This window comes from Apaloderma vittatum, unplaced genomic scaffold, assembly GCF_000703405.1.
Source record: "Apaloderma vittatum isolate BGI_N311 unplaced genomic scaffold, ASM70340v1 scaffold16005, whole genome shotgun sequence".
NCBI classification, from domain to species: Eukaryota; Metazoa; Chordata; class Aves; order Trogoniformes; family Trogonidae; genus Apaloderma; species Apaloderma vittatum.
Genome location: NW_009717789.1, coordinates 27,146 through 53,212, shown reverse-complemented (window position 1 = coordinate 53,212; position 26,067 = coordinate 27,146). Strand labels below are relative to the sequence as shown.

General features: G+C 37.1%; 1 protein-coding gene across 1 annotated transcript in view; it reads left to right on the top strand.

Moving 5' to 3' along the window:
- Positions 1 to 228: 228 nt before the first annotated feature.
- The window catches only part of TDP1 (tyrosyl-DNA phosphodiesterase 1), a 44,600-nt gene continuing 18,761 nt past the window's right edge, over positions 229 to 26,067 (top strand). Inside the window, exons 1-13 of the mRNA XM_009870039.1 lie at positions 229 to 772; positions 2,454 to 2,497; positions 3,155 to 3,210; positions 4,222 to 4,318; positions 5,438 to 5,472; positions 7,732 to 7,824; positions 8,432 to 8,599; positions 10,171 to 10,249; positions 11,862 to 12,047; positions 12,835 to 12,883; positions 14,872 to 14,938; positions 20,717 to 20,824; positions 22,325 to 22,427. Of these exons, the coding sequence (XP_009868341.1) occupies positions 229 to 772; positions 2,454 to 2,497; positions 3,155 to 3,210; positions 4,222 to 4,318; positions 5,438 to 5,472; positions 7,732 to 7,824; positions 8,432 to 8,599; positions 10,171 to 10,249; positions 11,862 to 12,047; positions 12,835 to 12,883; positions 14,872 to 14,938; positions 20,717 to 20,824; positions 22,325 to 22,427 (1,629 nt within the window). The remainder of the gene's footprint in view (positions 773 to 2,453; positions 2,498 to 3,154; positions 3,211 to 4,221; positions 4,319 to 5,437; positions 5,473 to 7,731; positions 7,825 to 8,431; positions 8,600 to 10,170; positions 10,250 to 11,861; positions 12,048 to 12,834; positions 12,884 to 14,871; positions 14,939 to 20,716; positions 20,825 to 22,324; positions 22,428 to 26,067) is intronic.

Genomic DNA, 26,067 nt, shown 5'->3' with positions numbered 1-26,067 from the left:
ACGCGTTCCTTTGTTTCCTGAAACAAATGCAGGTTTGCTTCTAGAAATAAATAAGTCACTTCGTGTGCCGTGACATTTTCCCGGGTCTAAAGTTACGTGGTGGTTCTGCAGAATACAGAAGGCAAAGTTCCCTTTTAACAGGCAAATGCAAACTAGGGAGGAACACAGACTTGAGCGTAGCAAAAATGCACAAACTTTGTTTGGCGTTTTCTTTCCCACCCTAGGAACATGCTTCAGGAAGGAGCCCACGGGAAATGGACGGTGTCTAGCAGTGATGAAAGTACTGAAGAGAATTCAGACAGTGACAAACCATGTACCTCTGCACTGTTGGAAGCTGCACGTGGCAAAACAAGCGGGCCACAGTATCCGTGCTCTGAAGCTAGGAAAGCTGCTCACAAAAGAAAAGCTTCTCCCCTGAAGCTCGGTGATAAAAGCTTTTCTACACAAGTATCTCCAGCAGCAAAACAGAGAACTAGCCAGGAAGGCTCAGGCTGGTGTCTTTCTAGTAGTGATGAAGAGCCTGAAGATCAGGAAAAGCACGTCCACAAAGAAGCACTGAAAGAAGAAAAAAATGATGCACCCGAAGAACGTCCTCTGAATCCTCACAAAGATGATGATCTAGAGAACCAGAAAGCAGAGGAGTATAATGAAACACACAGTGAAGCCCAAGATACCTGGGACTTATTAAATGGAGGGAATCCCTTCAGGTTTTTTCTCACTAAAGTCAGAGGAATTGAACAGAGCTATAATTCTGGAGCCCTGCACATAAAAGGTGAAGAAGCTGCTGCTGCAGCAGTGGGCTTTTGGGACACTTGATTTGCAAGAGAATTCTTATCTTTAATTTGTGGGTGTTTTTAAATGCATGCATTCCTTGGTGTAGCTGAGGCTTCATATTCTAAATGTGTTAGGAATTATAGGAATTGGTTCTGTTATCTACACCTTTCTATTTGGAAATATAGTGTGTAAAGCAATAATATGCTGGTACGGATTATGTTATTACTTCTGAATTATACTGCGTAAACCTAATGTGCGTTTAGCCAAGGTATATCATATGGTGCTTCTTACTGCTGTTTTTGCTGTGAGTTAATCTGAGGAAAGCTACTTGCTTTTGTGCCCCTTAAAGGGATGCTTTTCTTTGGTGCCTAACCATCCTCCCTGTTGTTTGCTTTGTCTTCATGCATATGAGTGGTTTGGACTGAGTAATTCACTATTACTTGATGCAATGTGAGATAGTACTTCTGAAGTTCTGTGGCTGGGGTTCAGTTAGAACTAAGCATGAATCAAGATGAAGTGAAGTCTTTGGTGTATGATACTGATGCTTCAGGAATGCTGTGTAGTTTGATGTAAGGAAGACGAGCTCTGTGTGGCTGTAAACATCTCATTCAGAAGTGAAATCTCATGCATCATGTGACAGAATCAGAAACAAGCATTAATAAGAGATTTATGCACAGAAATAAGTAAAATGAGACAGAAAAAAAATGTAGTTCCTTGAAGGAGAACAAATGGCTGACGACCTATACAATTAGGTTGTAGCTTTTCCTTAACCTCATGTGCTCCCTGTGAGCATTGGTTATTGATGGCAGCCTGGGGTCAGAGACCTCAGTTGCTTCACTGCTATATGTCTTTATCTGCTTCGTGAATTTGTTGTGGCTTTTGGCCTGTTCTCTCTTAGGAGTAGTTGTTGTGCTGGGTAATTAGTTGAGCTGGTGTAGGGGTTGAGTTTTTTGTTTAACTTGCAAAACCAGATTTCTGTCGAGATAGGGCATAAAATATTTTCCTTCTCCTAGAAGGTATTTGTAGCATTTATTTTCAAATTGCTATCCTGCTTCAGTTATTCATGTTTATAAATCCTCAGATGGAATATTTTTCTGTGTTACCATGAGTGAACCAAAGCTACGTATGTCCTACAACCAGTCTGCAATAGATTAAGTCTTTAAGCATTAACTACATGTGCCCTTACTGCTTCTACACTGCCACGGTGAGACACTGGAACAGGTTGCCCAGAGAAGTTGTGAAACCCCCTCCCTGGAAGTGTTCAGGCCAGGCTGGATGGGGCTTTGAGCAACCTGGGCTAGTGGGAGATGTTCCTGCCCATGACAGGGGGTTGTAACTGGGTGATCTTTAAGGTCCCTTCCTACCCAAACCATTCTATGATTTTATAGGGAAGAGAGTAGTTCAATGGCCCATTCTCCATATGATCTTGGTCTTTCTCCTAACAAGTTTTTAAAATTTCTACTTTGAGATGATTAATGCTTTTTATAAACATGGGACTGTAAGGGTTTCACAGGTGAATCAGTGACTTGAATATTCAGAACAGTAAACTTAATTGCAAATATGTCTGTTAAACTAAGTCTGTGAACACTTGTGGTAGTTACTGAACTGTTCAAGGTGTGAAATGTTTACTTAAGCCTTTTTTTTTTTTTACTTAATTATGCTTTAATGTTTTTTAATAGATATTTTGTCTCCTCTTTTTGGGACTCTAGTATCTTCTGCCCAGGTGAGTTTACTCTTTGCCAAATTGATTTTATTTGCTTATTTCACTTTATTAGCCTTAAACTTTGGTGATTGATTTTTGTGCCAAATAGCTGATACTAGCTGGAAACTGTGTTAAAACAGAGGGAACTCTAAAATGTTTTCAGCTTTATAACATACTGAAATATTAAAATTGTCCTGTGTTCTGCTTAGAGTTCAGGCAATTGTATGATTGGCCTCTCCTCTTTTGGGGAAAAGTGCAACTGAAAACATTCATTTTTGTATATGAATTATTTCTCTAGGAGAAAAAAAGCCTTTCATTCTAGGAATGATATTTTTGTTATTCAGTAGAAACTTTTTTTTTTTGTTTATGGTATAAACACAGGTCAAAGAGATGGTTCTTGAACCAAACTTTTTGCATTATGTGTATATGATTTTTTTTTCCTGCATGTTAAATTTTATGAACCCTAATACATGCTTTTGAATAACTTGAATTCTTGAATTGTTAAGAGACATGTAAACATGTGGAATTCAGAAATACACGTTTGTTAAAACACACTGGGTATGACGTAAGTGGTATTGAATAATGACTTTATGGAGGAAGTTTTTTTGCTGTAGTTTATTGTTCTGACAAACTGCTTTTTCTTTTTAATGAGTCTGTTTTGTTTTTCTCATATGTAAGTTTAACTACTGTATAGATGTGGGATGGCTTGTAAGACAGTATCCGCAAGAATTCAGGTATGTTTATTTTATAAAAATGAAATTATACAGTTTTCAATTCATTCCGTTAATGCAAATTCCTGTTATAAGTGAGAAACACTTATCTGCAGGTGTAAATTATTGTTACCAATTGTGATTGTGTAGACTATTGGTCTTCCCTGTGTGCTTATTTGACAATTGTAGTTCTGTTTTGATTTTGTGCTTCTTGTCTAGACAGTTAAACGGCCAGAGTTCAGTATGGCTGTTTTCTGATTTTTATTAATCAACACTTAGGAGGTCCCCTTGTGGGCCACAATGACAATGTGGTAAATGATGTCAAGATGTAATAAGAAGCTTTTTGCTGTACAGTACCCTGCCAAGAGCAGGGTAGTGCAAGGGAAAGGAGGGAATGTAAGAAAGGCATCATAGATATGATGTGGTTGGAGTTGCTGGATATTGTCATGAAAGCAGTTCATATGCTTTAAATTCCTTTCTGATAATTGCAGCCTACTTCAGATGAACTGAGTGTATTATGATGTGTTTTTTCTCTTTTTTTTTTTTTTGCTTTTTACTGGAAATGCAATGGAACAGCGTGTTAGAAAGTGAACACAAAGCTACTGCCAGAGTAGACCTAGCCCTCTCCTTTTCCTTCTTATTCTTCCCACCTTCTCTGTAAGCTAACAATTATTAAGTTATCTTAGATCCACACTGTGTACATCAGTACTTTTGAGAGCTTTTCTTTGTCTGTTTCTAGCTACACAGACAAGAATTCTTTACAAGGTCTTGTATTACTAGTTTCTGTCTTATTTTCTCTGTTTTTCCTATTTTCCTTCCCCCCCCTCAAAAAGAAGTTTTCTAGGTTCTTGCTCTTAGAGGTGCTACAGTAGTTACTGCTTTTTTGAGTTAGTTAATAAGGCATATAGATTTTAGCTTCATCTTCCTGCTGGGCTATCAGATTTAGGCACCAGAAGTCATAGCTAAATGAAGGAGTAGTTTAGACTGATTATTAATTTACTTGAAGTTTTTAATCTTTATCTCCATTTATTTAAGGAAGAAGCCATTGTTGATAGTTCATGGTGAAAAGAGAGAATCCAAAGCTGAACTGATTGCACAAGCACGCCCTTATGAGAACATTAGTTTTTGCCAGGTAATTAGCATTTGTATCATCCTTTGGTTGAAATTTAGCCATCTGTTGCACTCAAAATCTTGTTATGGATAAAAATACACATACTTTACTTGGGAAGTCAAGATTTTATTATTATCCTTTAAGGAATTATACTTACCAGGACTGTGGGAACATGACAACTGTGTTCCTGGCCTTCTGTGGTGATGGTAGACACACCCACAGAAGGTTTGCATGGAATGGTTGCCCACAAAAATGATACGGGGCTCACAGAAGAACTGCACACCCTCTCCACTAACATTTTACACTCCAGTTATTGCAGTGGCTGAAAAAGAAGTACTTTTTGTATAAAGTGCAGAACTTAGTCCTGGTGACATTGTAGTCTTAAATTTTGTTAAAGAGTTACTTGTCCAAATATGTTTTACGCAAGTAAATACCGTTACAGATAGTCTCCATAATACTGCTGAAATTGCTATGAGCACATTTCCCGGCACATGCGCTCTCCCTTCAGGTGTTTATATGCACTGCTCAGATCTCCTGTGAGCTTTCTCTTCTCCAGGTTGAATAGTCCCAGCTCTCTCAGCATTTCTTCACAGGAGAGATGCTCCAGTCCCTTACTTGTCTAGGTGGCCCTTCATCAAACTCTGCAGTATGTCCTGTACTGGTGAGCCCAGAAATGGATCCAGTACTGCAGGTGTGGCCTCATCATTACTGAATTAGAGGGGAAGGATCACATCCTTTGACCTGCTGGCAGTGACCCCCCAGTACAGCCCAGGACACGGTCACATTGCTGCATGGGAATATTGCTGGCTCCTGTTCAACTTGGTGTCCAGTGGGAACCTCAGGTCCTTTTCTGCCAAGCTGACTGTTTCTGAAAATACTGCTGGTAAGAGACCAGAAATTTTGCTGAAGCAGTCTTGGCAAAGAGTTGCATTGGCATTTAATGTCTAACTTCTAGAAATTACATAGTACTCTTTCAAGGTGTTGAAGGGAAAGAATATGTATTTTCTGATCTGTCCACTAGAGAGCAGTGAAATCATAGAATCATAGAATCAAAGCAAAATGAAGAAGTACCTCTCCTCCTTTAACTTTATTGCATAAGTACCATAGGAATTTTTAATTATAAACTCTTTAATTTTGTAGGCTAAACTGGATATTGCATTTGGAACTCACCATACGTAAGTAACACCTGTGAAGCAGAAAGCTCCACTTCTAAAGATGACCACAGAGTTGGTCCATGCAGTTACCATAATTGGGCTACTAACTTGTGTCTAGGGTCTTAAAGTATTTATATGATAGAAGATGAATTATGACTAACTGTGGAAGCTTAATTCTGAAGGCCTAATGTATATTTTTGAAATTCTAGAGCAGTATCTTCCATGTTCTATGTTTATCTGTTTCATTTATCTGCAAGCTGTTTTAAAAGCTGTAAAACGGGGTTTCATAGAAATTACTGAGTCTTAATTATTTTGTATTTAGAGATGATCAGATTGTTCTAGTTTAAGGAAACAAATCAGCTCTTAAGGAGATGAGAGATGTGCAAATTAGACAATTGAAGTCAGTGAACTGCAGGTCCTGCCTCTTAATTCATGCCTTAGTACTAAAACTGTAATGCAGACTTGATCAGTCATTGACAGGTCAGACACAACACTAATTTACTGCTCAGTTTTCACAATTAACATGGAGGGTCTGTAAACAATTGCTGAATTTTGGGCTCTTCTCAAAGGAAAAACCACTTTAATTTGAGATGTTACAAAGTTTAATTTTAAATTGATAGCTACAGATAAGAACAGATCCAAGCTTATGTCTCATAGCAAAAATCTTTGGTTTCAGAGCACTTAGTAATTTTTAATCAATTAATCCTTCTGTGTTAATTGTTAAAACATTGATCTGAAATACCCGTTTAACGTTCATCTGTATTTCTGCTAGAAAACATACTGACCTCCTCACTGTCTTTTTGGAGAATAATATGCAAATAAAGGAAAGAAATCAGCATTTTTAAAATTGGTCTTGCTTTTCTCTCAAGTTTAATGAAAGACATAGAAGAAATTGAGGGATTTTTTCCAAAGTGATAATTTTTGAAGCTTTAGCTTATTTTCACTTAAGCAGTTTAAGCAGCAGTTCTCATTCTCTGTACCTCTGTATGCTCAGCTTTAAATTTTTTCTTCCATCATACTTAGGGATAAATAAGTGATAGTGATGTTAAACGTTGCAATTCTTTAACCATATATTTTCAAGGGTTGTTCTGGGTAAGGTGTTTCTGAATGCGTGTTGCACTGCAGATGGAACCCAAGTGGATAGCACACCAGTAAATCAGATCTTGGTGGATAGTGAAACAATTTTGTTCAAAGACAAACTTAATGGTTTTTACTGTATCAAAATAAAGACTTACATTAAAGTCATTCCTGTTCTATGGTGTAAAACCTAAATTACATGTCAGTGATTTATTTTTCTTTTTGAGGTAGTAGTGTTTTGGTCAGTTATCACTTTTATATGCATTAATCTTGCACTTGATTTTGCTGTAAAGTTCTTATTTTACTGTCAACTCAATTTGTGCTTCGGCCAAGGCATAGTTCAGATGTGGGGAACTTTTATAGTTAGAGGTTCTTGCATACTGCATAAACTGCAGTAAGCACAGGAAAAAAAAGTGAGGATACTTGAATGTGAGCTTCCTGAACTCTAACATTGAAAGCTGAAATTACTGAATAGATCATTGTCTGAATTTGAGCCTGATATTATTTGCCTAGCGTTCTCTCTTCACTGGACAGCAACGAAAATAACTGTTTTACAGTTTTCATTTTTGATCATTGGTTTCTATGGAAACCCTCTCATCCTTTAGGATCAAATGGATATGTTGTCTTTAAACAACTACTGAAAACTTGTATGAGAATTTTGATCACTCTGCAAAAAATACTTTTATTTTTAACTCAGTTACTCCTAGTTTTAAAACTCCTTTGTGCTATAGTATGAGTTTAGATTTATGGTAGATAAACAGCTTTTTTTGCCATCCTAGTGGTTAGTTGTCTTCATATTTTCATTTATTTTAAAAATTGTCAGAAAGAAAAGAACTAGGTTTTAATAAATTGAGTTATAAGAAAAGCCCTTTCAGTCTTCTTAGTTTACTTATTTTTTTTGATTTGTAAAGGAATAAGTTTATCTGAAGAACATAACAAATACGAAAGGTGTTCTGCAAGTATTCATTTTTGCTCTGGGAAGTTAGTTGCACAAGGTAGCTGCTGACAAAATATATAGGGACAGTCTAATGACTACCATGGGAGTTTATTAGGCATGTGGATTGGGATATAAGTTTTTGAACTGTGCAGAACAAATCTTGTAAAAGTATTTATCTTGGTGCATTTCAGGGAATTGTTATTTTTCCCCTGTTCTCGATATACTTGAAATAGATGAAGTATTTATGTTTTTCTCTTATTTTTAAGGAAAATGATGTTATTGTTATATGAAGAAGGTCTTCGAGTTGTGATACATACATCTAATCTTATTGCTGAAGATTGGCACCAGAAAACTCAGGGGTAAGCAACAAACTTTAGCAGGTATATGTTTATTTTAATGCTTTCCTCCTTTCAGCACATAAAGTTGATAATGCAGTAATGCAGAAACTTTGGCTTCTGCGGCTACAACAATGTGACTGGAAAGAAATGCTAGATGTTTTCCATGTATACCTACCACTTTATTCTGATAGAAGTTCTAGGGGGGCAAGTTGCCCTTGTGGGCTACTCTTCAAACTGTGCAGAACTTTCAGATGCTGTCATTGGTGTTTTTCTATAGCCTTAGCAAACCCATAGCTTTGCAGGATGTGTTGCAGTGTTCTATTCATATGGAAAGTCTTGATGAAAGGACTTCTGGTTGGTCAAGTCTGAGCCTGCTTTAACAGTGGTGAAAACTGTAAACATATACATGAATAAGAGTGTTGAGATTGTTTTCATTTGGAAGTATTAAATTACGATATTGAGTATAAGACTTGATGATTCTGTAATTTTAAAGTAAAGGCAAGTTACTTCATAGTTAGTGTCACAGTAAACCTGTCTTGTTTGCTTAGAAACTTCAGATGTGCTTTAATCACTTAATAAACCCATGTGTTAATGTGTGGTGTCCTTGTTTTTGTGACTTTGTTTTCAGAATATGGCTAAGCCCTTTATATCCAAGGCTACCTCAAGGAGCAGCTAGTTCTGGTGAATCTGAAACTAATTTTAAATCTGACCTAGTAAGTTACTTGATGGCTTATAATTCTCCTGCCCTCAAGGAATGGATAGATCTGATTCAAGAACATGATTTGTCAGAGACAAGGTATGTTATCTCATGTGTTATAGTAAGTTGTATGGTGGTTTTTTTCCAACAAATTAAACTTGTATGTTAGGATCTATTAGACAATGGATTTGTTTTGTAAGCTTACTTTTTCCAGACATTGGTATTCAAACATGAGTCTTAACTTTAGACAGTTTTTTTAAAATGTGTTTTATACAGATTATGTTGAATTGACCAACTTCTGGTTTTATAAGCATACATTTTAAAAGAATGATAAAAAGGTGCATCAGCAATAATTTGACAGAAGGTAGCTATAAGTAATAGGGACACAGAGTTTCATTTAATTCAGTCTGGCTTAAATATTTGCTCTGATGAAACTACCAGCGGAAAAAAACCTGCACTGTATTGGGTTTAAGAGAGGTCATACAAGCAAAGGTTGTTGCAATGAGAATTTTACTAAGAATAAGCTTCTGTAGTTATAAGGTGGAGTTCAATCTATATACCTATGTGTTGAATTTTGCCTGTTACAGGCATGGATTGTGTCTGGTAGGCAAAGTTATGTGAAATGCTAATGTACTTTGTCTTCAAACAGTGTTCTCTAAGATCACGTTGCTGATCTTACTTAAAATAATTCAGGATGCTTAAGTTATTTTTAAGAGATGCATCTTGCATTTTTACTGAAATATGGTATTTACTTCAGAAATTGTGAATCTCCTTGGCTGCTTAACAAGAGTTTTATAAGCTGACAAAAATTTGTTGTAAAGAAAAGCTGAAAAAGGTCATTAACAGTGGTGGAAATAGAAACTGAAACCTTGTCTGGTTTAATATGTAAACAAAACGTGCCTTTTTCTGTATGTGAAGTCCTACAAGACTGGAGAGGGTAAAAGAAAGAAGTATGTACCTTTATAGTCAGGTGACCTAACAGCCTCAGCTGTTCCTCCTTGCTTGAGCAGGTTGGTTGAGCCTCAGCTGATGTGAGTTTATGCACAAGTTAGGCAAGAGTCACTGCTTCGGATGGGGAGATCAGTTCTTTGCCATATAAAATACTCAGGGGACATTCATTCATGGACAGAGGTAGGCAGGAGAGGCAGTAAGGAGTAGCTTTTAAAGCAACTGTTTGTTATGACTCTGGGTGGGTCTCTGTTTTCAGGTCTAAGTCAAACAGGTTACTAAACCATTATTAGGAAGACAGTTGAAAAAGTTGTGCTTTGCATCTGAACTATTAAGTGCTCAGGTGAAGTCTCTTACCTGAACTCGCTGATTTGGATGTAGCGGTAGATTGGCTTTGTTCAGTTACATGCCCAGTTCTGTGCCAAACAAGTTATTTGCATTCTTTGCCAACACCCGTGTTCTGTGTTTTTTTCACACAGAAGGAGATGCAGTTCTTGTCTATGCTGTAGAACAGCATGATGGTGCATAACAGCCATATAGGATGTTATTAAATTATACTGTTTTCTTTATATTGTGAATCTTAAGGGTAAAAGATTAAATATTTTTGGTTGCACTTCTATTTTCAACCTTGCTGATAGGTTCTACTTAAACATCTTAATATGTTGCAAACCAGGATGCTCCAGAGCTGCGAATAACTTGGTGTTGTTTTTTAATTTCTGCAGAGTGTATCTGCTTGGTTCTACCCCTGGACGATATCAAGGTAGTGATAAAGAAAGGTGGGGTCATCTTAGACTCAGAAAGGTACTAACACCTTTTTTGTCAATATCCTTTCAACTGTATTACAATTTTTGGAGGGCATTTAGTTCCTTTCAGGCTTTCCAGCTAGTCAGCAACCTGTTAACACGTTGTTACAGTTTAAATGAGCAATAACATAAACTTGTAACTTATGGCAGCTAGAGTTTGCACATAATATTCCTGTGCTTTATTACCATTGTCAGTTTGTGATCTAAGCTGTCATGTGTTTACAGGTTTTTGAGGAGTCAGCATCACTAAAAGGACTTCTTATCTGCTCCTGGTGTTTCTAACAAATGCGATACTATCAAAACCTAGTCTTCTGTGACTCAGAACCAAATATAACCTTTTTCAAAGGCACTCACTGATGAAAGATATGTTGATACAAACTAGCCTGTATAGAGGGAACAGGCTTAATTTATTTAAACGTTAAGGGCTACTATAGTTTCTTTTTCCATAATGACCTGTCAAATTAAAAACTGGTTTGCTTATAGCTGGAGTCATCAATTCCACCAGGTTTTCAGTTTTGTTCTTCTACGTTTCTAAGATCTCAATTTATCTTAATATATTTTTAATCAGCTGAATAATCAGGTACATGGATTATTCCTTTTTTTTCTTACACACACATAACACCCCCCCCCAATATTTAGATAAGCCATAGTGGTAAATCTGTATTTCATGTCATCTCTTAAATGCCTCTCATAAATGGGGAATTTTCAACCAGTATGTGCTGCTGAAGTGGCATTATTTCAAATTCCAGTGTGAATTTTATATGGAATTCTAATGCTGTCCATGGCGAATTTGTGACATACAAAATGTCTATTTATCACGTTGCTTTTCAACACAAGGTTGCTCTTTTAGACCTCCCCTTGCTTTTAAAGGACTTGCCTTTTCTGATAATGAAACAGAAAAAGCCTGTAAAGGATAAAGATGGTCTTATGGTAAATATTTCTATGATTAAAAAAGGGTTTTTTTTGTTTTTGTTTTTTTTTGGTTTTTTTGTTTGTTTTTTAGTGACAAGGCAGACAGATCTAGTGACATTGCACTAACTGAGCTGTTTAGTTGTATCCTCTCTAGAAGGGGGGAAAAAGGTAGCCACTACATACAATCTGTGCCTGTATCCATCTGTTTTCAATGTGACTTTAAATTCCGTTCACAGTCAAAAAACTCCTCTAAAAGGATTTTTTCATTTTTTTCTTCAATTGTTCTTTTTTCCTCTCTTATTGTAGGATGCTATTGTATCTAGGGCTTTAGGATATGAGAGGAATTTTATGGCCAATTACCACCAAATACAAAAAGATTTAATTTTATTGTGACTTCTGAAGCTAATGTTTTATGTTTTTAGGAAGAGCTGCTAGCAGTCTTTTTACCCATTAATGGTTGGCTTTGATGCTTTTGAATAAACTTGTGATGTTTGATCTTCTCTTGAAGGAACGGTGGGTTTCTTTGGAGAGCCTGATGACTTTTTTTTATTGCAAAGTTAAATAAATAACATGAATGTTAGTCTTTTCCGTTGTCAGAAGTGATTATAGAGGATTTATTATATCAAACTGTATCAAACCACTAATTAAGGTATTATTTGCCTGTTGAAGTTTAACAATGTTTTAATTTCACCCACTAGCTTCTGAAAGAGCATGCTTCCTCGGCCCCAGCAAAGGAATCCTGGCCTGTTCTTGGACAGTTCTCAAGCATTGGTTCACTGGGAGTTGATGGGTCCAAATGGCTGTGCTCAGAGTTCCTGGAGAGCCTGGTGGCTGCCCGCAGCAATGCGACAACTCACCTTAAATGTGATGTTCCAGTTCATTTGGTATGTCTTTTAGATACTAGTGACCTTTGTTTGGCGTCTATTCATTTGTTGTTTATATCTTAGTCATTGGTTTGCTTTTGACTTTTGTGAGACATTAATGTGGCTTTCATCCTGAAGTCATAAGGATGCCAGTTAGTGACACTTACCCACGTATGGTATGCTGTAAAAATATGCTATGATTTCCATCTGTGTGAACCTACAGTGTATGTAACGTGATAAAAATTATATTCTCATTCTATAGCTTGTCTTCCATTGAGTTTTGTAGGTGCAGCTGTTTCTGCTACAGAGATGTAACCCTGAGTGATTAATACGTAATTGTTTTCTAACCTGGTTATTTAGTTATTAGTCCAATTAAGGGGAGGAGCAGAAGCAGGTTTGTAGCAGGAGCTTGTTAAATCAAGGAGAAAATGTTCTTAAGCTATGCCCTTACTGTGTGCTAATTGCTCCTCCATACTCATATTTGAGGTGTGAGTCTAAAATATTACAAAATAATATTAAGAGTTTGCTTTGACCACCGTGGAAGTGGTTGAAGCAGGATTTGAGTCATGATGGCTAATTTTGGTAAGCTCTGCAAGAGCAGTAAAAACGTTAAAGACTTTCTTTGTTACTGACACACAACTGGTTTTAAGCTGCAGTGTAATTCTATTCATTTTGAAAAATTAAGCTCTTAATGTTGTTTTTATCAAGTAGGTTTTCTTTTAAGGTGATTTTTACTTGAAAATTGACAGCTTGTGTATTTAGAGTTGTGTTAAAGATTTGGGTTTTTTCCCCGCCCCTCTCTGTGCAGGTTTATCCTACTGTGAACAATGTGAGGCAAAGTCTGGAAGGCTATCCTGGTAAGCAGATGAACTCCCATGTATTAGCATTTTGTGGTCATGATGTCCTGTAAAATCACTGATCAATGTTGAATGAACCTGAAGTTGTTGTCTTGCTGAGAGCTTGGTAGAATAAGTGGCAATAGATTCGTTTTATTACTGTTCCTGGAGCTCTGACTCTAGCTCTCCTATTGTGATTGAACAGAAAAAGCTTTCTGGGCATTGGTATGCAATGTTTTAGGTCTGTATAGCTGTGTTCATGAATCACTGCATATGGAAAAACAGCTCTTGCCCAATGTTTTAACTCATCTTTTATTTTGGCGGAAAACTCAGGTTTGAGTGTGCCACACTGTCCTTGTATTTTCTTTGAAATGTCATCCTGCACACCAGATAAAATGGAGAATGTTTCACTGCTCATTAGGAACTTTTTTTAATATCTTAATTTATAATTTTTCTGTTCAGTCTTCCCATGTTTGCGTTCATGAAGTCAACATACTTGTACAGAGAGCATAGTCCCAACTAACCTGAAGGAGGAAGAGATACTGCAGTAGTCTGATGCAGTGACGCTTGTGTTTCTCAAAAGCAAGCCCTTATGTGGGTTAAAGCCATGCATGCTAAGGGAGCTGGTTTTGATTAGTCTTCAGAATGCCAAGGCAATTGGAAGACATTCATGAGAACTGAAGGAAAGAAATTCTGTTCTGTCTTCAGGAAGGGTAAGGAGGAGGATCTGGTGAACTACCTCACCTTGATCCCTGGGAAGCATCATTATCATCTCCTATAGCGTCACTAGAGACAACCTGATGAAGTGACTGGATGAGTGGATGGTGGAACACGGATTGGAAGCTGACTGACCTGCCAGGCCTCAATGGTTGTGATACTTAAACCTGACGGGACACTGTACTGAGCTACATGCTCTGTATGTGGGGATTTATTCAAGATTTCCAGAGGGTTCTTCCAACCTCAGTGATTCAGTTATGCTTTGACATTGCTGAATCCATAAACCCGTTCCTGTTCCCAGCCGGATACCTATGCTGCTGTTAGTATGGAGTAGCCGTTTTTCTAACAGTTGGTGGAATTTGATCACAGGGCTGGTAGGAATGCTTTCACCTCTCCATCTTTCCTCTGAATTGAGCAGTGTTTGGACATATTTAGAAACTGCAGACAGTGAGTTTCTAGGTATCTGTTTCCCACAAGTAAGTTAAGGTCTTTTGAAATACATCTGGTTGTCTACAGCATCTGTTTAGCAAAGCTGATACTCCTGAAAGCGAGAGGTGCAATCTGCACAGTGACTCCTTACTGTCATTTCTTTAACATTATGAAATAACTGGGTGAATTATATAGCTCTCTATTTGTGCAAATGAGCAGCTCCATGGACTCTTACTCTCAGGAATGCACTAACTGTATTAGAGCTTTTGTAAGCGGTTCTTATGGTGTCATCTAGGACGTGGTGAATGCAGTAGGTTTTGCATTGGTTTTAGTAATGCAGCACTGGTACGACTGAGTATGCCACGGCTGATTCTTTTTTGTTAAATCCATCTTAAGAAGTCACAACATGCATTAGCCAAAGACCAATTCAACACAAATACAATTTCATCAGAGAAGTTCTTGCTTTTAAAAGTAATATTTTGAGGGATTTTGTTTTTTCCTAGAAGCTGCTTGTTTTATTCCCTCTAGTCTGTATGGGAAACAATTCTAATCTGTTGATATCAAGTGGTATCATGACAAAATTACCAATGTACAACTATTTGTAAGAGGACTTAATTCTATAGTCTACATACTGCTTCTCTTTTTTCCTAGAGTGAATCTACTACATAGTGTTTAGAAACTTGCTAAATTATAACAGTGCAAGAAACCCAACAACTTTCATACTTCTGGAGCATTTAAGCATTTTCTAAAAATAAGTCATGATGATAGTAGAGATAATTTATTACTGAAGATGTTTCCTGCTTTTAGAATCTCTTTTAAAAAAACAAATGTGCATGTGTGTTTTTGGTTATTTTTTCCTTCAGCTGGTGGCTCACTTCCATACAGTATACAGACAGCACAGAAACAGCTGTGGTTGCATTCCTATTTTCAGTAAGTAGAACTCAGTTCTCTGAATGTGTTTTTGTGGTTTTTTTCCTTAGTTTATATGTTTAAACTTACAATGTCTTAAAGTTTGAGTGTTAAAAGCCAAGTTAAGGGGAAGTGATCCGAAGCATCATATTCTAAAAATCCTTAAAATAAAAGCAAAAGCTTTTAATTCCTTATCTACTAGTCTTATCTCCAAAACATAGTAAAAATTTGCTATTTCTGGGTAAAAATTATATGAAATACTGTTCTTAATTCAAAATCTGGTAGTGTCCTCCATTCTTCTTAAGCTTTCCTTCTCTGAACTGCAATAATGTTACTCCTTTCTTTTTTTTTTTGCTTCCTAATTTACAGTTTTATTTTCCCACTTAAGCTTTGATATTAACAGGATTTCAAAAGAGCCACAACACGGTTAGGAAGGCTTTTGTTGTTGTTGTTTTGAGCACAGCAGTCCTGCTGCAAAAATTCTCAGTCCCTTATGGTAATATCTTTTCCATTAAGAACTTCTATTTTCACGTGCTACTAATTTTGCGAAATTCTAACAGTCTGGCACATTCTGTGCCAGATGTCTCCCTCGGGCTGAATCTTTAAAAACTTAAGCATATTTTGAGAACAATGGGAAAAGTTGTTTTGCACGGATAAAAAAAAAATAGATTGAATCTGGCAACCAATTATAAGACCATAGCTTCCCGTTCCTTTCACTAGAAACTTTTAACTCTTCCAGGTGGAAGTTGCTGTGGTAAGATACTTGACCTACATCTAAGTAAGAGTGCGTGAAGTGGTGTGTAGATTCAGAAGGCTGAGAATACAATTTCTGGTTGCATGAGCATCCTGCATTCTGGAATGAACATGCTGCTGTGAGCCGTGCTCGTCAGTGTCCAAGGAATGGAACTGGAAGAGAAAACATATGAGACTCTGTCTCTCCTGTCTTTCAAACTGTACCCTCTGAGCACGTTCAGCAAAGGCTACAAGCACTTTCAGGACTTTAAGAATATTCAGTCAAATTGAAAAAGTGAGGAGATCATAAAACTGAGAGTGTGTTTGTGCAGCTTTGGTTCGGGTTCTGTCAGCGTACATCTCATGAGAATCTTACTGGAAGACAACTGTAACCTTTTTTGGTTGGTCTCTTATTTAGTGCGTTGAATGTTACTTGATTAGAGATCATTCATTGTTTTATTCCTGTTCAATGAGAAAACACTTGCATACCTGCCTCGGGCATACTAGGGTCCTGCTCTGGCAGCAAAAGGGCTGTTTTAAATTCATCTGTTGAATTTGTGATGGAAAACAAGTTGCCCTGCATCACTGCTCTGTAGTGACTACCCAGGTGCAGATTTTTACCCTGCAGTAAGACACTAGCTCTTGAGGAGACCCTGCATGTAAGCTGTTACCACAGGGTAGATGCCATACAGCAGTGGCTTATCCATGGTAGCAAAACTTTGGGCAGTAGACGTGCTAGAGGAATTTTTCTTTACCTCATTAGAAAATAATACAAAACCATCAAGAAGCTAGGGATTCTACCAGAATTGAGGATCTTCAGTGAAGGAGAGGGAATAGTTCCTTTTTACAAGTAGGAAGAGGTTAATGGAGTTGGAAAATGGTGTCCTATAGTCTCACCCCAAGAGGTGGAACCTCTGCCCCTTTATAATGTTTGTGGGCTGCTTTTCTGATCTAGTTGAGAGGCATCCCTGCCCACGATAAGGAGATTGGATTAAGGTCCCTTCCAGCCTAGACCATTCTATGATTCTATGATTCTGCCAGTTGAATGTGTTTAAGTAACCTATAATGCAGCTCTGACTTGTAATTTCTCAAAAGAACAAGGTGACTAAACTTAATAGTGATTTCACTTTTCTGATTGTAGCAAATGATTACTAGACTGCCTTGTTAGATTAGTTACTGTGTAAATGGTGCAATTTGCTCAATTTTCTCTGGAAAGATTGTTGTTTTTTTCCTTTCAGTATTACTAATTGACAAGGAGAGATTTGCAATTTGTAATGATTTCTGTTAATGGATGCTTTTGAAACACTTGATCAACTTTAACAGTATATAAAACATTGTATTTTAACTGATTAACTTTTAATACCACATGCCTTATGTTCGTGCCATTACTTTGTCAAATCTTTGTTTTCAAAGACTGGAATAAGTTAGCTTGACAAATGTTTGCTTGACTTGTTGGCAAGTCCATAATCATAATTGTATTAGAGCTTTATTTTTTCTTTAGGCCTGTAGAGTTTTGAAGAACATCCTTCTTCACAGTTTGGAGAACAGTTTTCCCCCTAACATCGTAAAAGATGAGAGGCATGGAACAGTTACACAGGGCCCTTTGTGTTTGTGCGTTTGCTTATGGTTGAGGTTCGTGGTGCGAGTTGTTTTAACTCCTCAAGCACTGTTGCAGGTATCTTGAGAGGGAAAGTCCGTTCACTATTTGAAGTAAGGACTAAATGACGGAAGAAGTGATGTTGTAGAAAGTGAGTTATTTCTGACTCTGCTTAAGGGTTGAGGGTGGCTGCACACATTAGTTTTCAGGATGTTAGAGTTACCTGTCTCAGTAGCTCCACTTGCAAAGGGGCCTATGGCTGCACCTTTACCTCACTCATACCAGAAATACCAGACATTGGTAGCAGTTGATGCTTTCTGAATGTCTTCTAGCTAAATGCACCATGGTTGCAGTGCAGACTCCTTTTCAATCTAAAGAATTCATTGCAGAGGAAACAATATGAAACAATAAAACCCAAAAATGCCATAATTCTGAAGTTTTGCAAGTGGTTAAGTACATATAAAAGCAACAACTTATAAGCATTTGTAGTGCAGTGCAAGTGAGTGCAAAGTATTTTCTATATTACAAAAGATACCTTATTCATGGTAGAGAACATTTTTTCCCCTCCTCCTTAGCCAAAAATATAAATTATGTGAAACTCAAAATAGCTATTGGAAAAATAAAGGGATAGGAGGCGCAAAAGCTGTTGCATTTTAAGAACTGGAAAATGGTTTGCCTCTTTAATTCAGTGCACTTAATCATCACATTAGAGGTTATGTAATTAAAAAGAAAAAAACAGCCGCTGACTGAAAGGCCACAAAAGACTGGGAAGAAGAAAGTAGCAGCAAGTTGCTCATAAAAATGTCAGGTTTAGTAGTCTGAAGTCAGAGATGAGATGTATTAGTGACAAGGAGTTCTAGTCCTAGGAATGTAAAAGAATAAAAAACTAAAAATAGAAAAAGGCTTTCATGTTTTACTGCTCAAACTCTGATGATACCTAACTCCTTTTCCTCACCCCACACTTGAGCTTTTAATTTGCATGGTACCAGGGTTTCTAACTGTCAGAAAATAACTAGTCTAAGCTGTGATTTTGCTCCATAAAATTTCCCAAAGCTACTTTCATTTAATTTAGCATATTTATCTCTGATAAGAGTGACTATGCCTGTAGTTTACTGCAACATGAGTCCTGTGTATGTCCTCTGCCAGCTGCATTCTGATGGAAAGTTTACAGCTTAAAATGTGTTAAAGCAAATTTGACTAGAAGTAGCTTGAAACTGGTATATGGACATATGCTCTTATCCTTGCTATGCAAAACAACTGCTCTTGTATTTTACTTTAGGCTTTTTATACTCTGCTTTGGCTTTCTTTTTTTTGTTGTTCTTTTTCTAAAATATGCCAAGAAAGTTCCATGGTGAAGTTGAAATTTAGCTGTATTAAGAACAAATTACATGAGATATTCTACCTGTTTGAAACCCCTTCCAGTTCTTCTGGTGTATCATACCATTATGCAGTCTGGAAATAAACTGACTCTTAAGATGAAGGGAAAACACTTCTTATACTTCTTTGCTAATAATGCTATTACTAAAAGCATCTGAGCTTTCAATGAGTTAATTACTTTAAAAAATAAAATAAAACTCCCCCAAACAACCAAACCCAACTGGAGAACTTAATCTCTTTCTCTCTTCTTTTGATCCTTATGTAATTGTGTTGTCATACTAAAGAAAATAACATCAGGAAAGGGAGCATATACTCTGGTCATAATTTTCTGTAATACCAGTTTCACTTATAGTTGAAATAACTGCAGTTAAATTACTGTAGCCAGTAAATGGAAGAGAAGCAGTAGTACTCCGGCTAAAACACAGTGCGTGATTGTATCTGTCAAAGATGATAAAGAGTCAAAAAGGTAGTAGACTGAGATAGTAGCTCAAAATTACTGCAGTTAATAGTTGAGGGATAAGTTTGTCCTTGAGTAAGGCAGTGAGATCTGAAGAAAATCTGTGTTCAATTCTCACGTCTATGATTTCATTTCTACAGTGTTACTGGAGCTACCTAATTATTTTTGTGCTTTAAAGAAAATGTTTGCCTGAACTGTGAGTTGTGAGATAAAAGCTATTAACGAGAACTGTTGAGTATAGCCTTACAATCTGTGTGTGTGGGAAGTGTTGAGTTCTGTAGGGACACGCAAGTTTCATTACCTATCATAGAATCACAGAATGGCCTAGGCTGGAAGGGACCTTAGAGATCATTTAATCCAACCTCTTGGTCGTGGGCAAGGACACCTCTCAACTAGATCAGGCAACACATGGGGACCAAGCGGGGATCGAACCCGTGGCCTTGGTGTTATCAGCACCATGCTCTAACCGACTGAGCTAACCGGCCTGTTGTTGTATTGTGTATCTGTTCTTCAGAAACAGGCTTCTATGTGGCTTGCATCATAGTATAAAGATGTCTAGTTGCCTCTAAACTTGCATATGGTGTTTCAGCTCTTGTCGTTTAGGAATATAGAGCAGTTTGCAAACAGTTTTCTTTCCCTCATTGGAGGATAGGGTTGTTAAAGTAGGTCTTGACCCCTGAACTGCAAAGCTTTACTCATATGGAAGTCCTGAAAGTCAGCATAGGTAAATACTCCAGCTCTTCCACTTCAGTTTTCTTAGACTTTTAAATGAACACAGTTCACTTATAAGGGTTTTTTTGAGCTGAGGGATTCTTTTTGATTTGGCTTTTACAAGAGAATGCTAAATTAGGGAAATAAGATTGCAGCCAAAATCAGAGCCTATCACATTCCCGAATGAAGAAAGAAAAGTAGAGGAAAGTGTCTTTGGAAGCTCTCTTCCTGATTTTGAGTGAGGACTAACAGCTGTCAGTGGAAAGTGCTTCTAAATACCATGACTACATACATTCAGTTATGTACACATTTTTACTGCTTGCTTACGGTTTAGATGTTACCTTTACTGCCTTAAGCCCTCAAATTTCTCAGCGTGGCACAGAAGAGGGAACAGGAAAGGTAGTGTCAACAATCTATCAGTTGCTCCCTGCCTCTGCTTCATGTTTAACAAATTGTAATAGGCTTGTGGAATTTTGAAAGGTTTAATTTGTTGCCAAGCTTCTTTGCTTGGAGGTATAACCATTCATAGTCTTCAAATAAGAAATACGGGCTGGAAGTTTGGATTTAGATTCTTGAATGCTAGCTGGAGCGAAGGAATGGAAAAAACTTGTTAGGAAAGCCTGACACACCAAGGACAGTATCTGTCTGGTTTGTTTGTAAAGAGAAAACAGTATTCGCTTGTTTAAAAGAAAAATACTTGTTTGTAAAGAAAGATACCTGCTCTTCTGACTACTGGTAAGATGGGATTTCAGTATTAAAAATTCAGTTAAATAAGGTATTTTCAGGTTTTATGTAGAGGAAGCAAATATGAAATGTTGCAAGTATTAGAGTAGTAGTATTGAAAGCATGGCACTGTAGTATGGTGAGTATCTTTTACACCTCAAAATTAAACTGTATATGAAAAGAATTCATTTTGTTTTTCTAGCAAATGGTCAGCAGAAGTCTCAGGTCGAAGTCATGCTATGCCTCACATTAAGACATACATGAGACCCTCTCCTGATTTTCAGAAGATTGCGTGGTTCTTAGTTACAAGGTAAACATGTAAATATACACCTTTCACTTACGAAAAGTCATATATAAATTTCTCGTCAATTGCTGACCCAGTTGATTTACTGCCATAATCCTCATGATACTGTAAGTGGTGATGTGAATTTTTGACCATATTTAATATTTCTTCATTGCATTGCCCTCTTTGGGGCTGCAGGTTGAAATGATTATATCAGGAACTGTTGGCAGTCGCACCAAAATTTTGTCTGAGCTGTAACTGCCTATTTCAGTGATCAGCATCAACTGAAGTGGTAGGTATTCTTAAACCTCGGGTTAATATTCTTGAACACGTGCTGTACATGAATGTTCTGGTTTGTATAAAATACATATGGGTTAAGCCAAAGTTCATTCTTGTGCTGCCTTATTGTTGCAAACAACGTTGATACTTCTTATTTGGAATCTGACTTTTTGTTAGATTTAGTTGTTCAGCAGTCTGACTTGAAGTCTAACTTTGTATTTCTATTGTTTGGGTTTGAAAGAAGCCGAAAGAGTGAGCAAAACATTTCTTGATATGTGGTGAGAATGTCTTGCCATGCATGAAAAATACAGATATATCTCATTTTTGCCAAAACGGATTTATGCACAACTGCATATACTGTAGATTATAATCTTTGTATCCTTACTCTTAAGTGCTCAGTTACTTTAATCTTTTTTCCTCTTTATGCTCTAGTTCTTTAAATTTCATCACTCATGGATACTGTTGCCTGCAATAGTAATAGTGATTAACGTGCTTTTTAAAGATTTAAGTCATTCAAATGTGATGCTGAGTTGCCCTAATACAGAAATTAATGGTTGCTTTTGGTTTTTTTCTAATGTTTCTCCTCTTCCACTATTTACTGCTATCAAAAAGCATCCAGTATGTCAGTTAAAGCATAATGTTAAGCTTTGTGGTTTACTGTACAAGTTCAATTCTGTTGTCAAAACCTACTTATTTTTTTTACTCCGACTTGATCTACTTCATAGCAGATACTGGTGGAGTATTAACTACAACATGGTGCTCAATAGCACATTAAACTGAAAATGCTGCTTTGATAAATACTTGTTTTCATAAATATATCAAATAACAAAATGCCAGGAGCAAAGTATATTGGTTAATACTTGGAAAAATGCTAATACTAAATGTATTATAATTAGGCATAATTTAGCTAGCCTTTAATCTTCCTAAGTCATCAAATTGAAGCTATTCACTAATAAAAAGTTCCTTTCTGAAATGTGCAGAGAAGATTTAAGAGGCCAAAACTGTCTTGTAGATCTGTGTGTCACAAGTAGGCTGGTGTAATTATCCATGTGTGTTGTGTGAATGCCCTCCTATATTTTGTATGTGCTGGTTCCACTGTGCTCTAAAAATAGCAATAAGAAATAACACCCAAATCGCTTCTTATTAAAAGACTGTTCTGATTGAAGTTCTCCTGCTACAGCTGTAGTACTTAAGCATTTTCTGCTGTGAAGATGATGCCTCACTGAAATGCTTTGTTTCTCTTTGCAGTGCCAATCTATCTAAAGCAGCTTGGGGAGCTCTGGAGAAAAATGGTTCCCAACTAATGATCCGTTCTTATGAACTTGGAGTCCTTTTCTTGCCTTCAGCATTTGTAAGTTTATGGTTCAAACACAAATGTGACTGAATGATCTTACTAGGTTCTGTGTGTCCAGAAACAAAAGCTAATAGCAAGTGGAGTTTATACAGGGTGTTTTTTTTAAAATAGAAACAGTCTGCATGGATTTGGTATTGATGTGACTTTTTTTATGTTACTGGAAGGCAATAATATTTAAAAAGTGTCACATATACTAAATGTTGCAGGAAAATATGATTAAATCTCTTCTTTTCGTGCTTCTTAAAACTAGACTGCAAGTGCATATTCACGTTTAAGTGATGCATGTGCATTGTAACTTGAAAAACAATTCCTAATGTTGCACTGATTGCTGTTCTTGCTCTTTTCCTGAAATGCCATTGCAAAGCCATGGTAACTATCTCTTCTCTAACTTTCTGCCTTGAGAACAAGTTCCCAAATGCATCTTCTAAAGTCTTTGGTACAAATCCAGAAACATTTTCTTAAAAGGCTGTTTGAAAACTGAAGAATTTTATCTTCCAAACCTATGTGACAGCAGTCTTGGCATGTAGAAGACAAGTTTGACCCGAAGTAACTATTGTTCTAGTGTGTGGAACAGAGGACTGGGAGACATTAAATGTTTTTGTGGTAACTAAGTTCCATCTTCTACCTTGTAGTCTAGTCTTAATGCGGTTGCAGCAGATACTGCATGGGAGTTGGCAGAATAAACAGTATATATGGGCTATCTCTTCAGTGTATCTTCCCTATGATTTTTTTAAAAGGCTTTCTAGGATGAAAATTCTGTCCAGACCATGATGGTTAGTAGCCTCAACTCAGCTTATTCTCTTAAACATATCAAGTTTCTTACTGAACTATTCTTGCTGGTTTTTAGCCCTCTACAGAATCCTGTGGTAGCGAGTCCTGTGATGTAGCTGTGCATTGTATTTAAGAAAAAAAAAAGTAGTTCCTGTTTTTGTTTAGGTTATGTTTTCTAGATCTCCTGCCTGATAGTGGAGAGATGTTTTTTATCCCTGTTATTGATTTCTCGTTCTCTTTGATGAACCTGTTAGTATTAAAATGTTATCAACAGCAGTTAATCTGCGATCAGAAACCTGTGTGAAAAATGTTCTTTTCTATACCAGAAATTTCAAGTTTCTTTGAAAAAGCATTTGGATGCTAAAAGACCTTAGAAGTACTTTTCTGATGAAGAATACATCTTTCCTAGATAATGCTCATGGATGTTTATGTAATGCTTCACGATTTCTGTTGATTTGTAATGTACTCCCAAATGAATATTTACTATTATGACATTGTAAAAATGTTTACTTACCAGAACTATATAATTGTAGTCTCCTAAGATTACATTATTAAGACTGGTATGGTTTCTGTCTGTACCAAAATAACTCCTGTATCTCACTCTTGACATTTATTAAGGAGTTTATGTAGTAGTGTAGTCCATTAGAGACAATCTTGGACATCATTGTCCAGAATGGTTTATGTGGAAGAAAACTTTTAGAGAAAATGTGTTGGTCAGAAAAAGAAAAATCCTACAACTTCCCATAGTAGAAAGTGGTGGTTTTCATATCAGTGCACTCTAAAAAAAGCAAACATTGCTTGTGTAAACAGCTGTTAATAACAGAATAATGAAGTGTTGGGCAAAAATATTGCGCAAAAAATGTGACTTTTAACAGCAACTGACCTCAAAGAATAACAGTAGTCAACTTCTTAGAACACTTTTTTAACTCCACATGCTGCCAAGCAAAGAATTTACTTATGGTATGATTGTACTTAGTGAATGAAGCTTTTTGCGTGAACATAACTGATCACCAGACTGTGTGGTCATTTTGCACAAACTGAATATTCTTGTTCTGACTTGGCTAATTTCAGAAGACATCCTTCAAATGGACAGAAAATCGGGAATAATTGAGTTAGTCTTTTTGCCAAGAGTGACCATACCTGTTTCAGATCTGAGCAATCTGCAATGTTGTCACTAAAAAGAAACCAACCCAAAACAAAAACCTCAACCAAGCCACACACCTTCCCAAACTGCCTGTGAGAACATTTGGCTTGCATTCCATCGTGAGTCTTACATTCGATGCCTGATTTCTTGCATGTGGAGCAGGAGAGGTGGAGATCAGTTTTTCAGGGGGCCAAAACTTCTGTAAAAACATTTTGAATTTCTTCCCCATGACTAAAGTTGTAGGTCTTAATGCCTTTGATCTTGACAGCTTTTCTACAGCCAACTGGGTTTAATTCTAAAATAGGACTTCCATTTTGATGAACAGAACTGTTTGTTCGGGGGCATTTAATTTACGAGAAATACAAAAGATTCTGGAGTGCTCAAACTTTAGCAGATTTCAGCTATCTGAAGTTAAAACTTTGCTTTCTTTGCAAGCTTTTGCCGTCTTCTGTTAATGACTTTTTCCTCATTCTGGATGTTCATGTAGACCAAAATTATTAAAGATTTTGTTTCTACTTGCAGTCTAGTTTTAGCAGTTGGAGGAAAACCTACTTAGCCACTTAAGAGATTAAGAATTATTAAAAATTACGTGTATTTTTATCTTTGTGTTGCATCAAAATAACCAGTATCTAAATGCAATGTCTAAATTAAGTTTGCTGATGATTAAGAACATGTTGAATACTTATCTGCTCTAGCCTTTAGCAGAAGCCTGCAGACCTGCTTACACAAGAAAATATAGAGAGATTCTGCTATAAAACCAATACAAGTACTCTGCAAGTAATGACAGCTGTAAACAATGCTTTTGGTAAATACTGTTGGCTAAAGAGCTCCTATGAAGCTCAAGTCTTGTGGTCATCAGGGTGAGAGGCAAAATAGACATTGGTTGGGTCCACTGTCATGAGAGAAAAGTTTTCACTAAAACACTGCAAAATTTTGACCTACTCTCTTATTTAGTCCCTAAACAAAGGTTTGGTAGATAATTGTGCTTAGTGTGCGAAGGGGGCTGCATTGCTTGGAATCTTAAAGGCTTTTCAGCATTATTGTGCTGCATTTTGCGTTCATATACACACTTTAAAATTGTTTATGACATGAACCCCGCAGAACACTTGCTTTCTAAATGTGTAAGAGTCCTGAGTTCTGGCATTCTGAGCAGCAATATCTTGCCATGAGGTAGCAGCCCAAATAGGTTTACCTCTGGGCTGCCTGTTAGTCCACTTCCACTGTTTTAATCAACCCAGCAAAGCGTTTGCTGCCATCCATGAGTCAATTCTAAGGAAGCTCCACTGGCCACAGCCCTTGGTGATGAGATAATTCTGCAGAAAGAAGATGATTCAAGCTGCACAATCTGAGCTTTTAAAAGTTCTGTAGCTTGGTCGAGGAATGGGAAAACTACTGCTGAGCAGGCAGGCAGACCAGGAACCAGATACAGGAGATGGACCTAGGAGCTGGATTCAGGAACTTGGGATCGAGAACAGCAGAATGGACAGAGCCCTTCTCAGACACCATTTGTCAAAGAAAAGGGCTTAACTCCCATGATCCCTCAGATTTATGCCGAGTATATAGTGTATGGAATACTTCTCTTGGTCAGGTTTGTGTGACCTGTCCTGTCTGTTCCTCCCTGCATGTGTGATCGTTTTACTTCTTTTCAATCCTTTCACTTCCCAGCACCCCCAGTGGGACACACCAGATTTAGCAGTGACCTTGGTTTCTATAGGAGCAAAT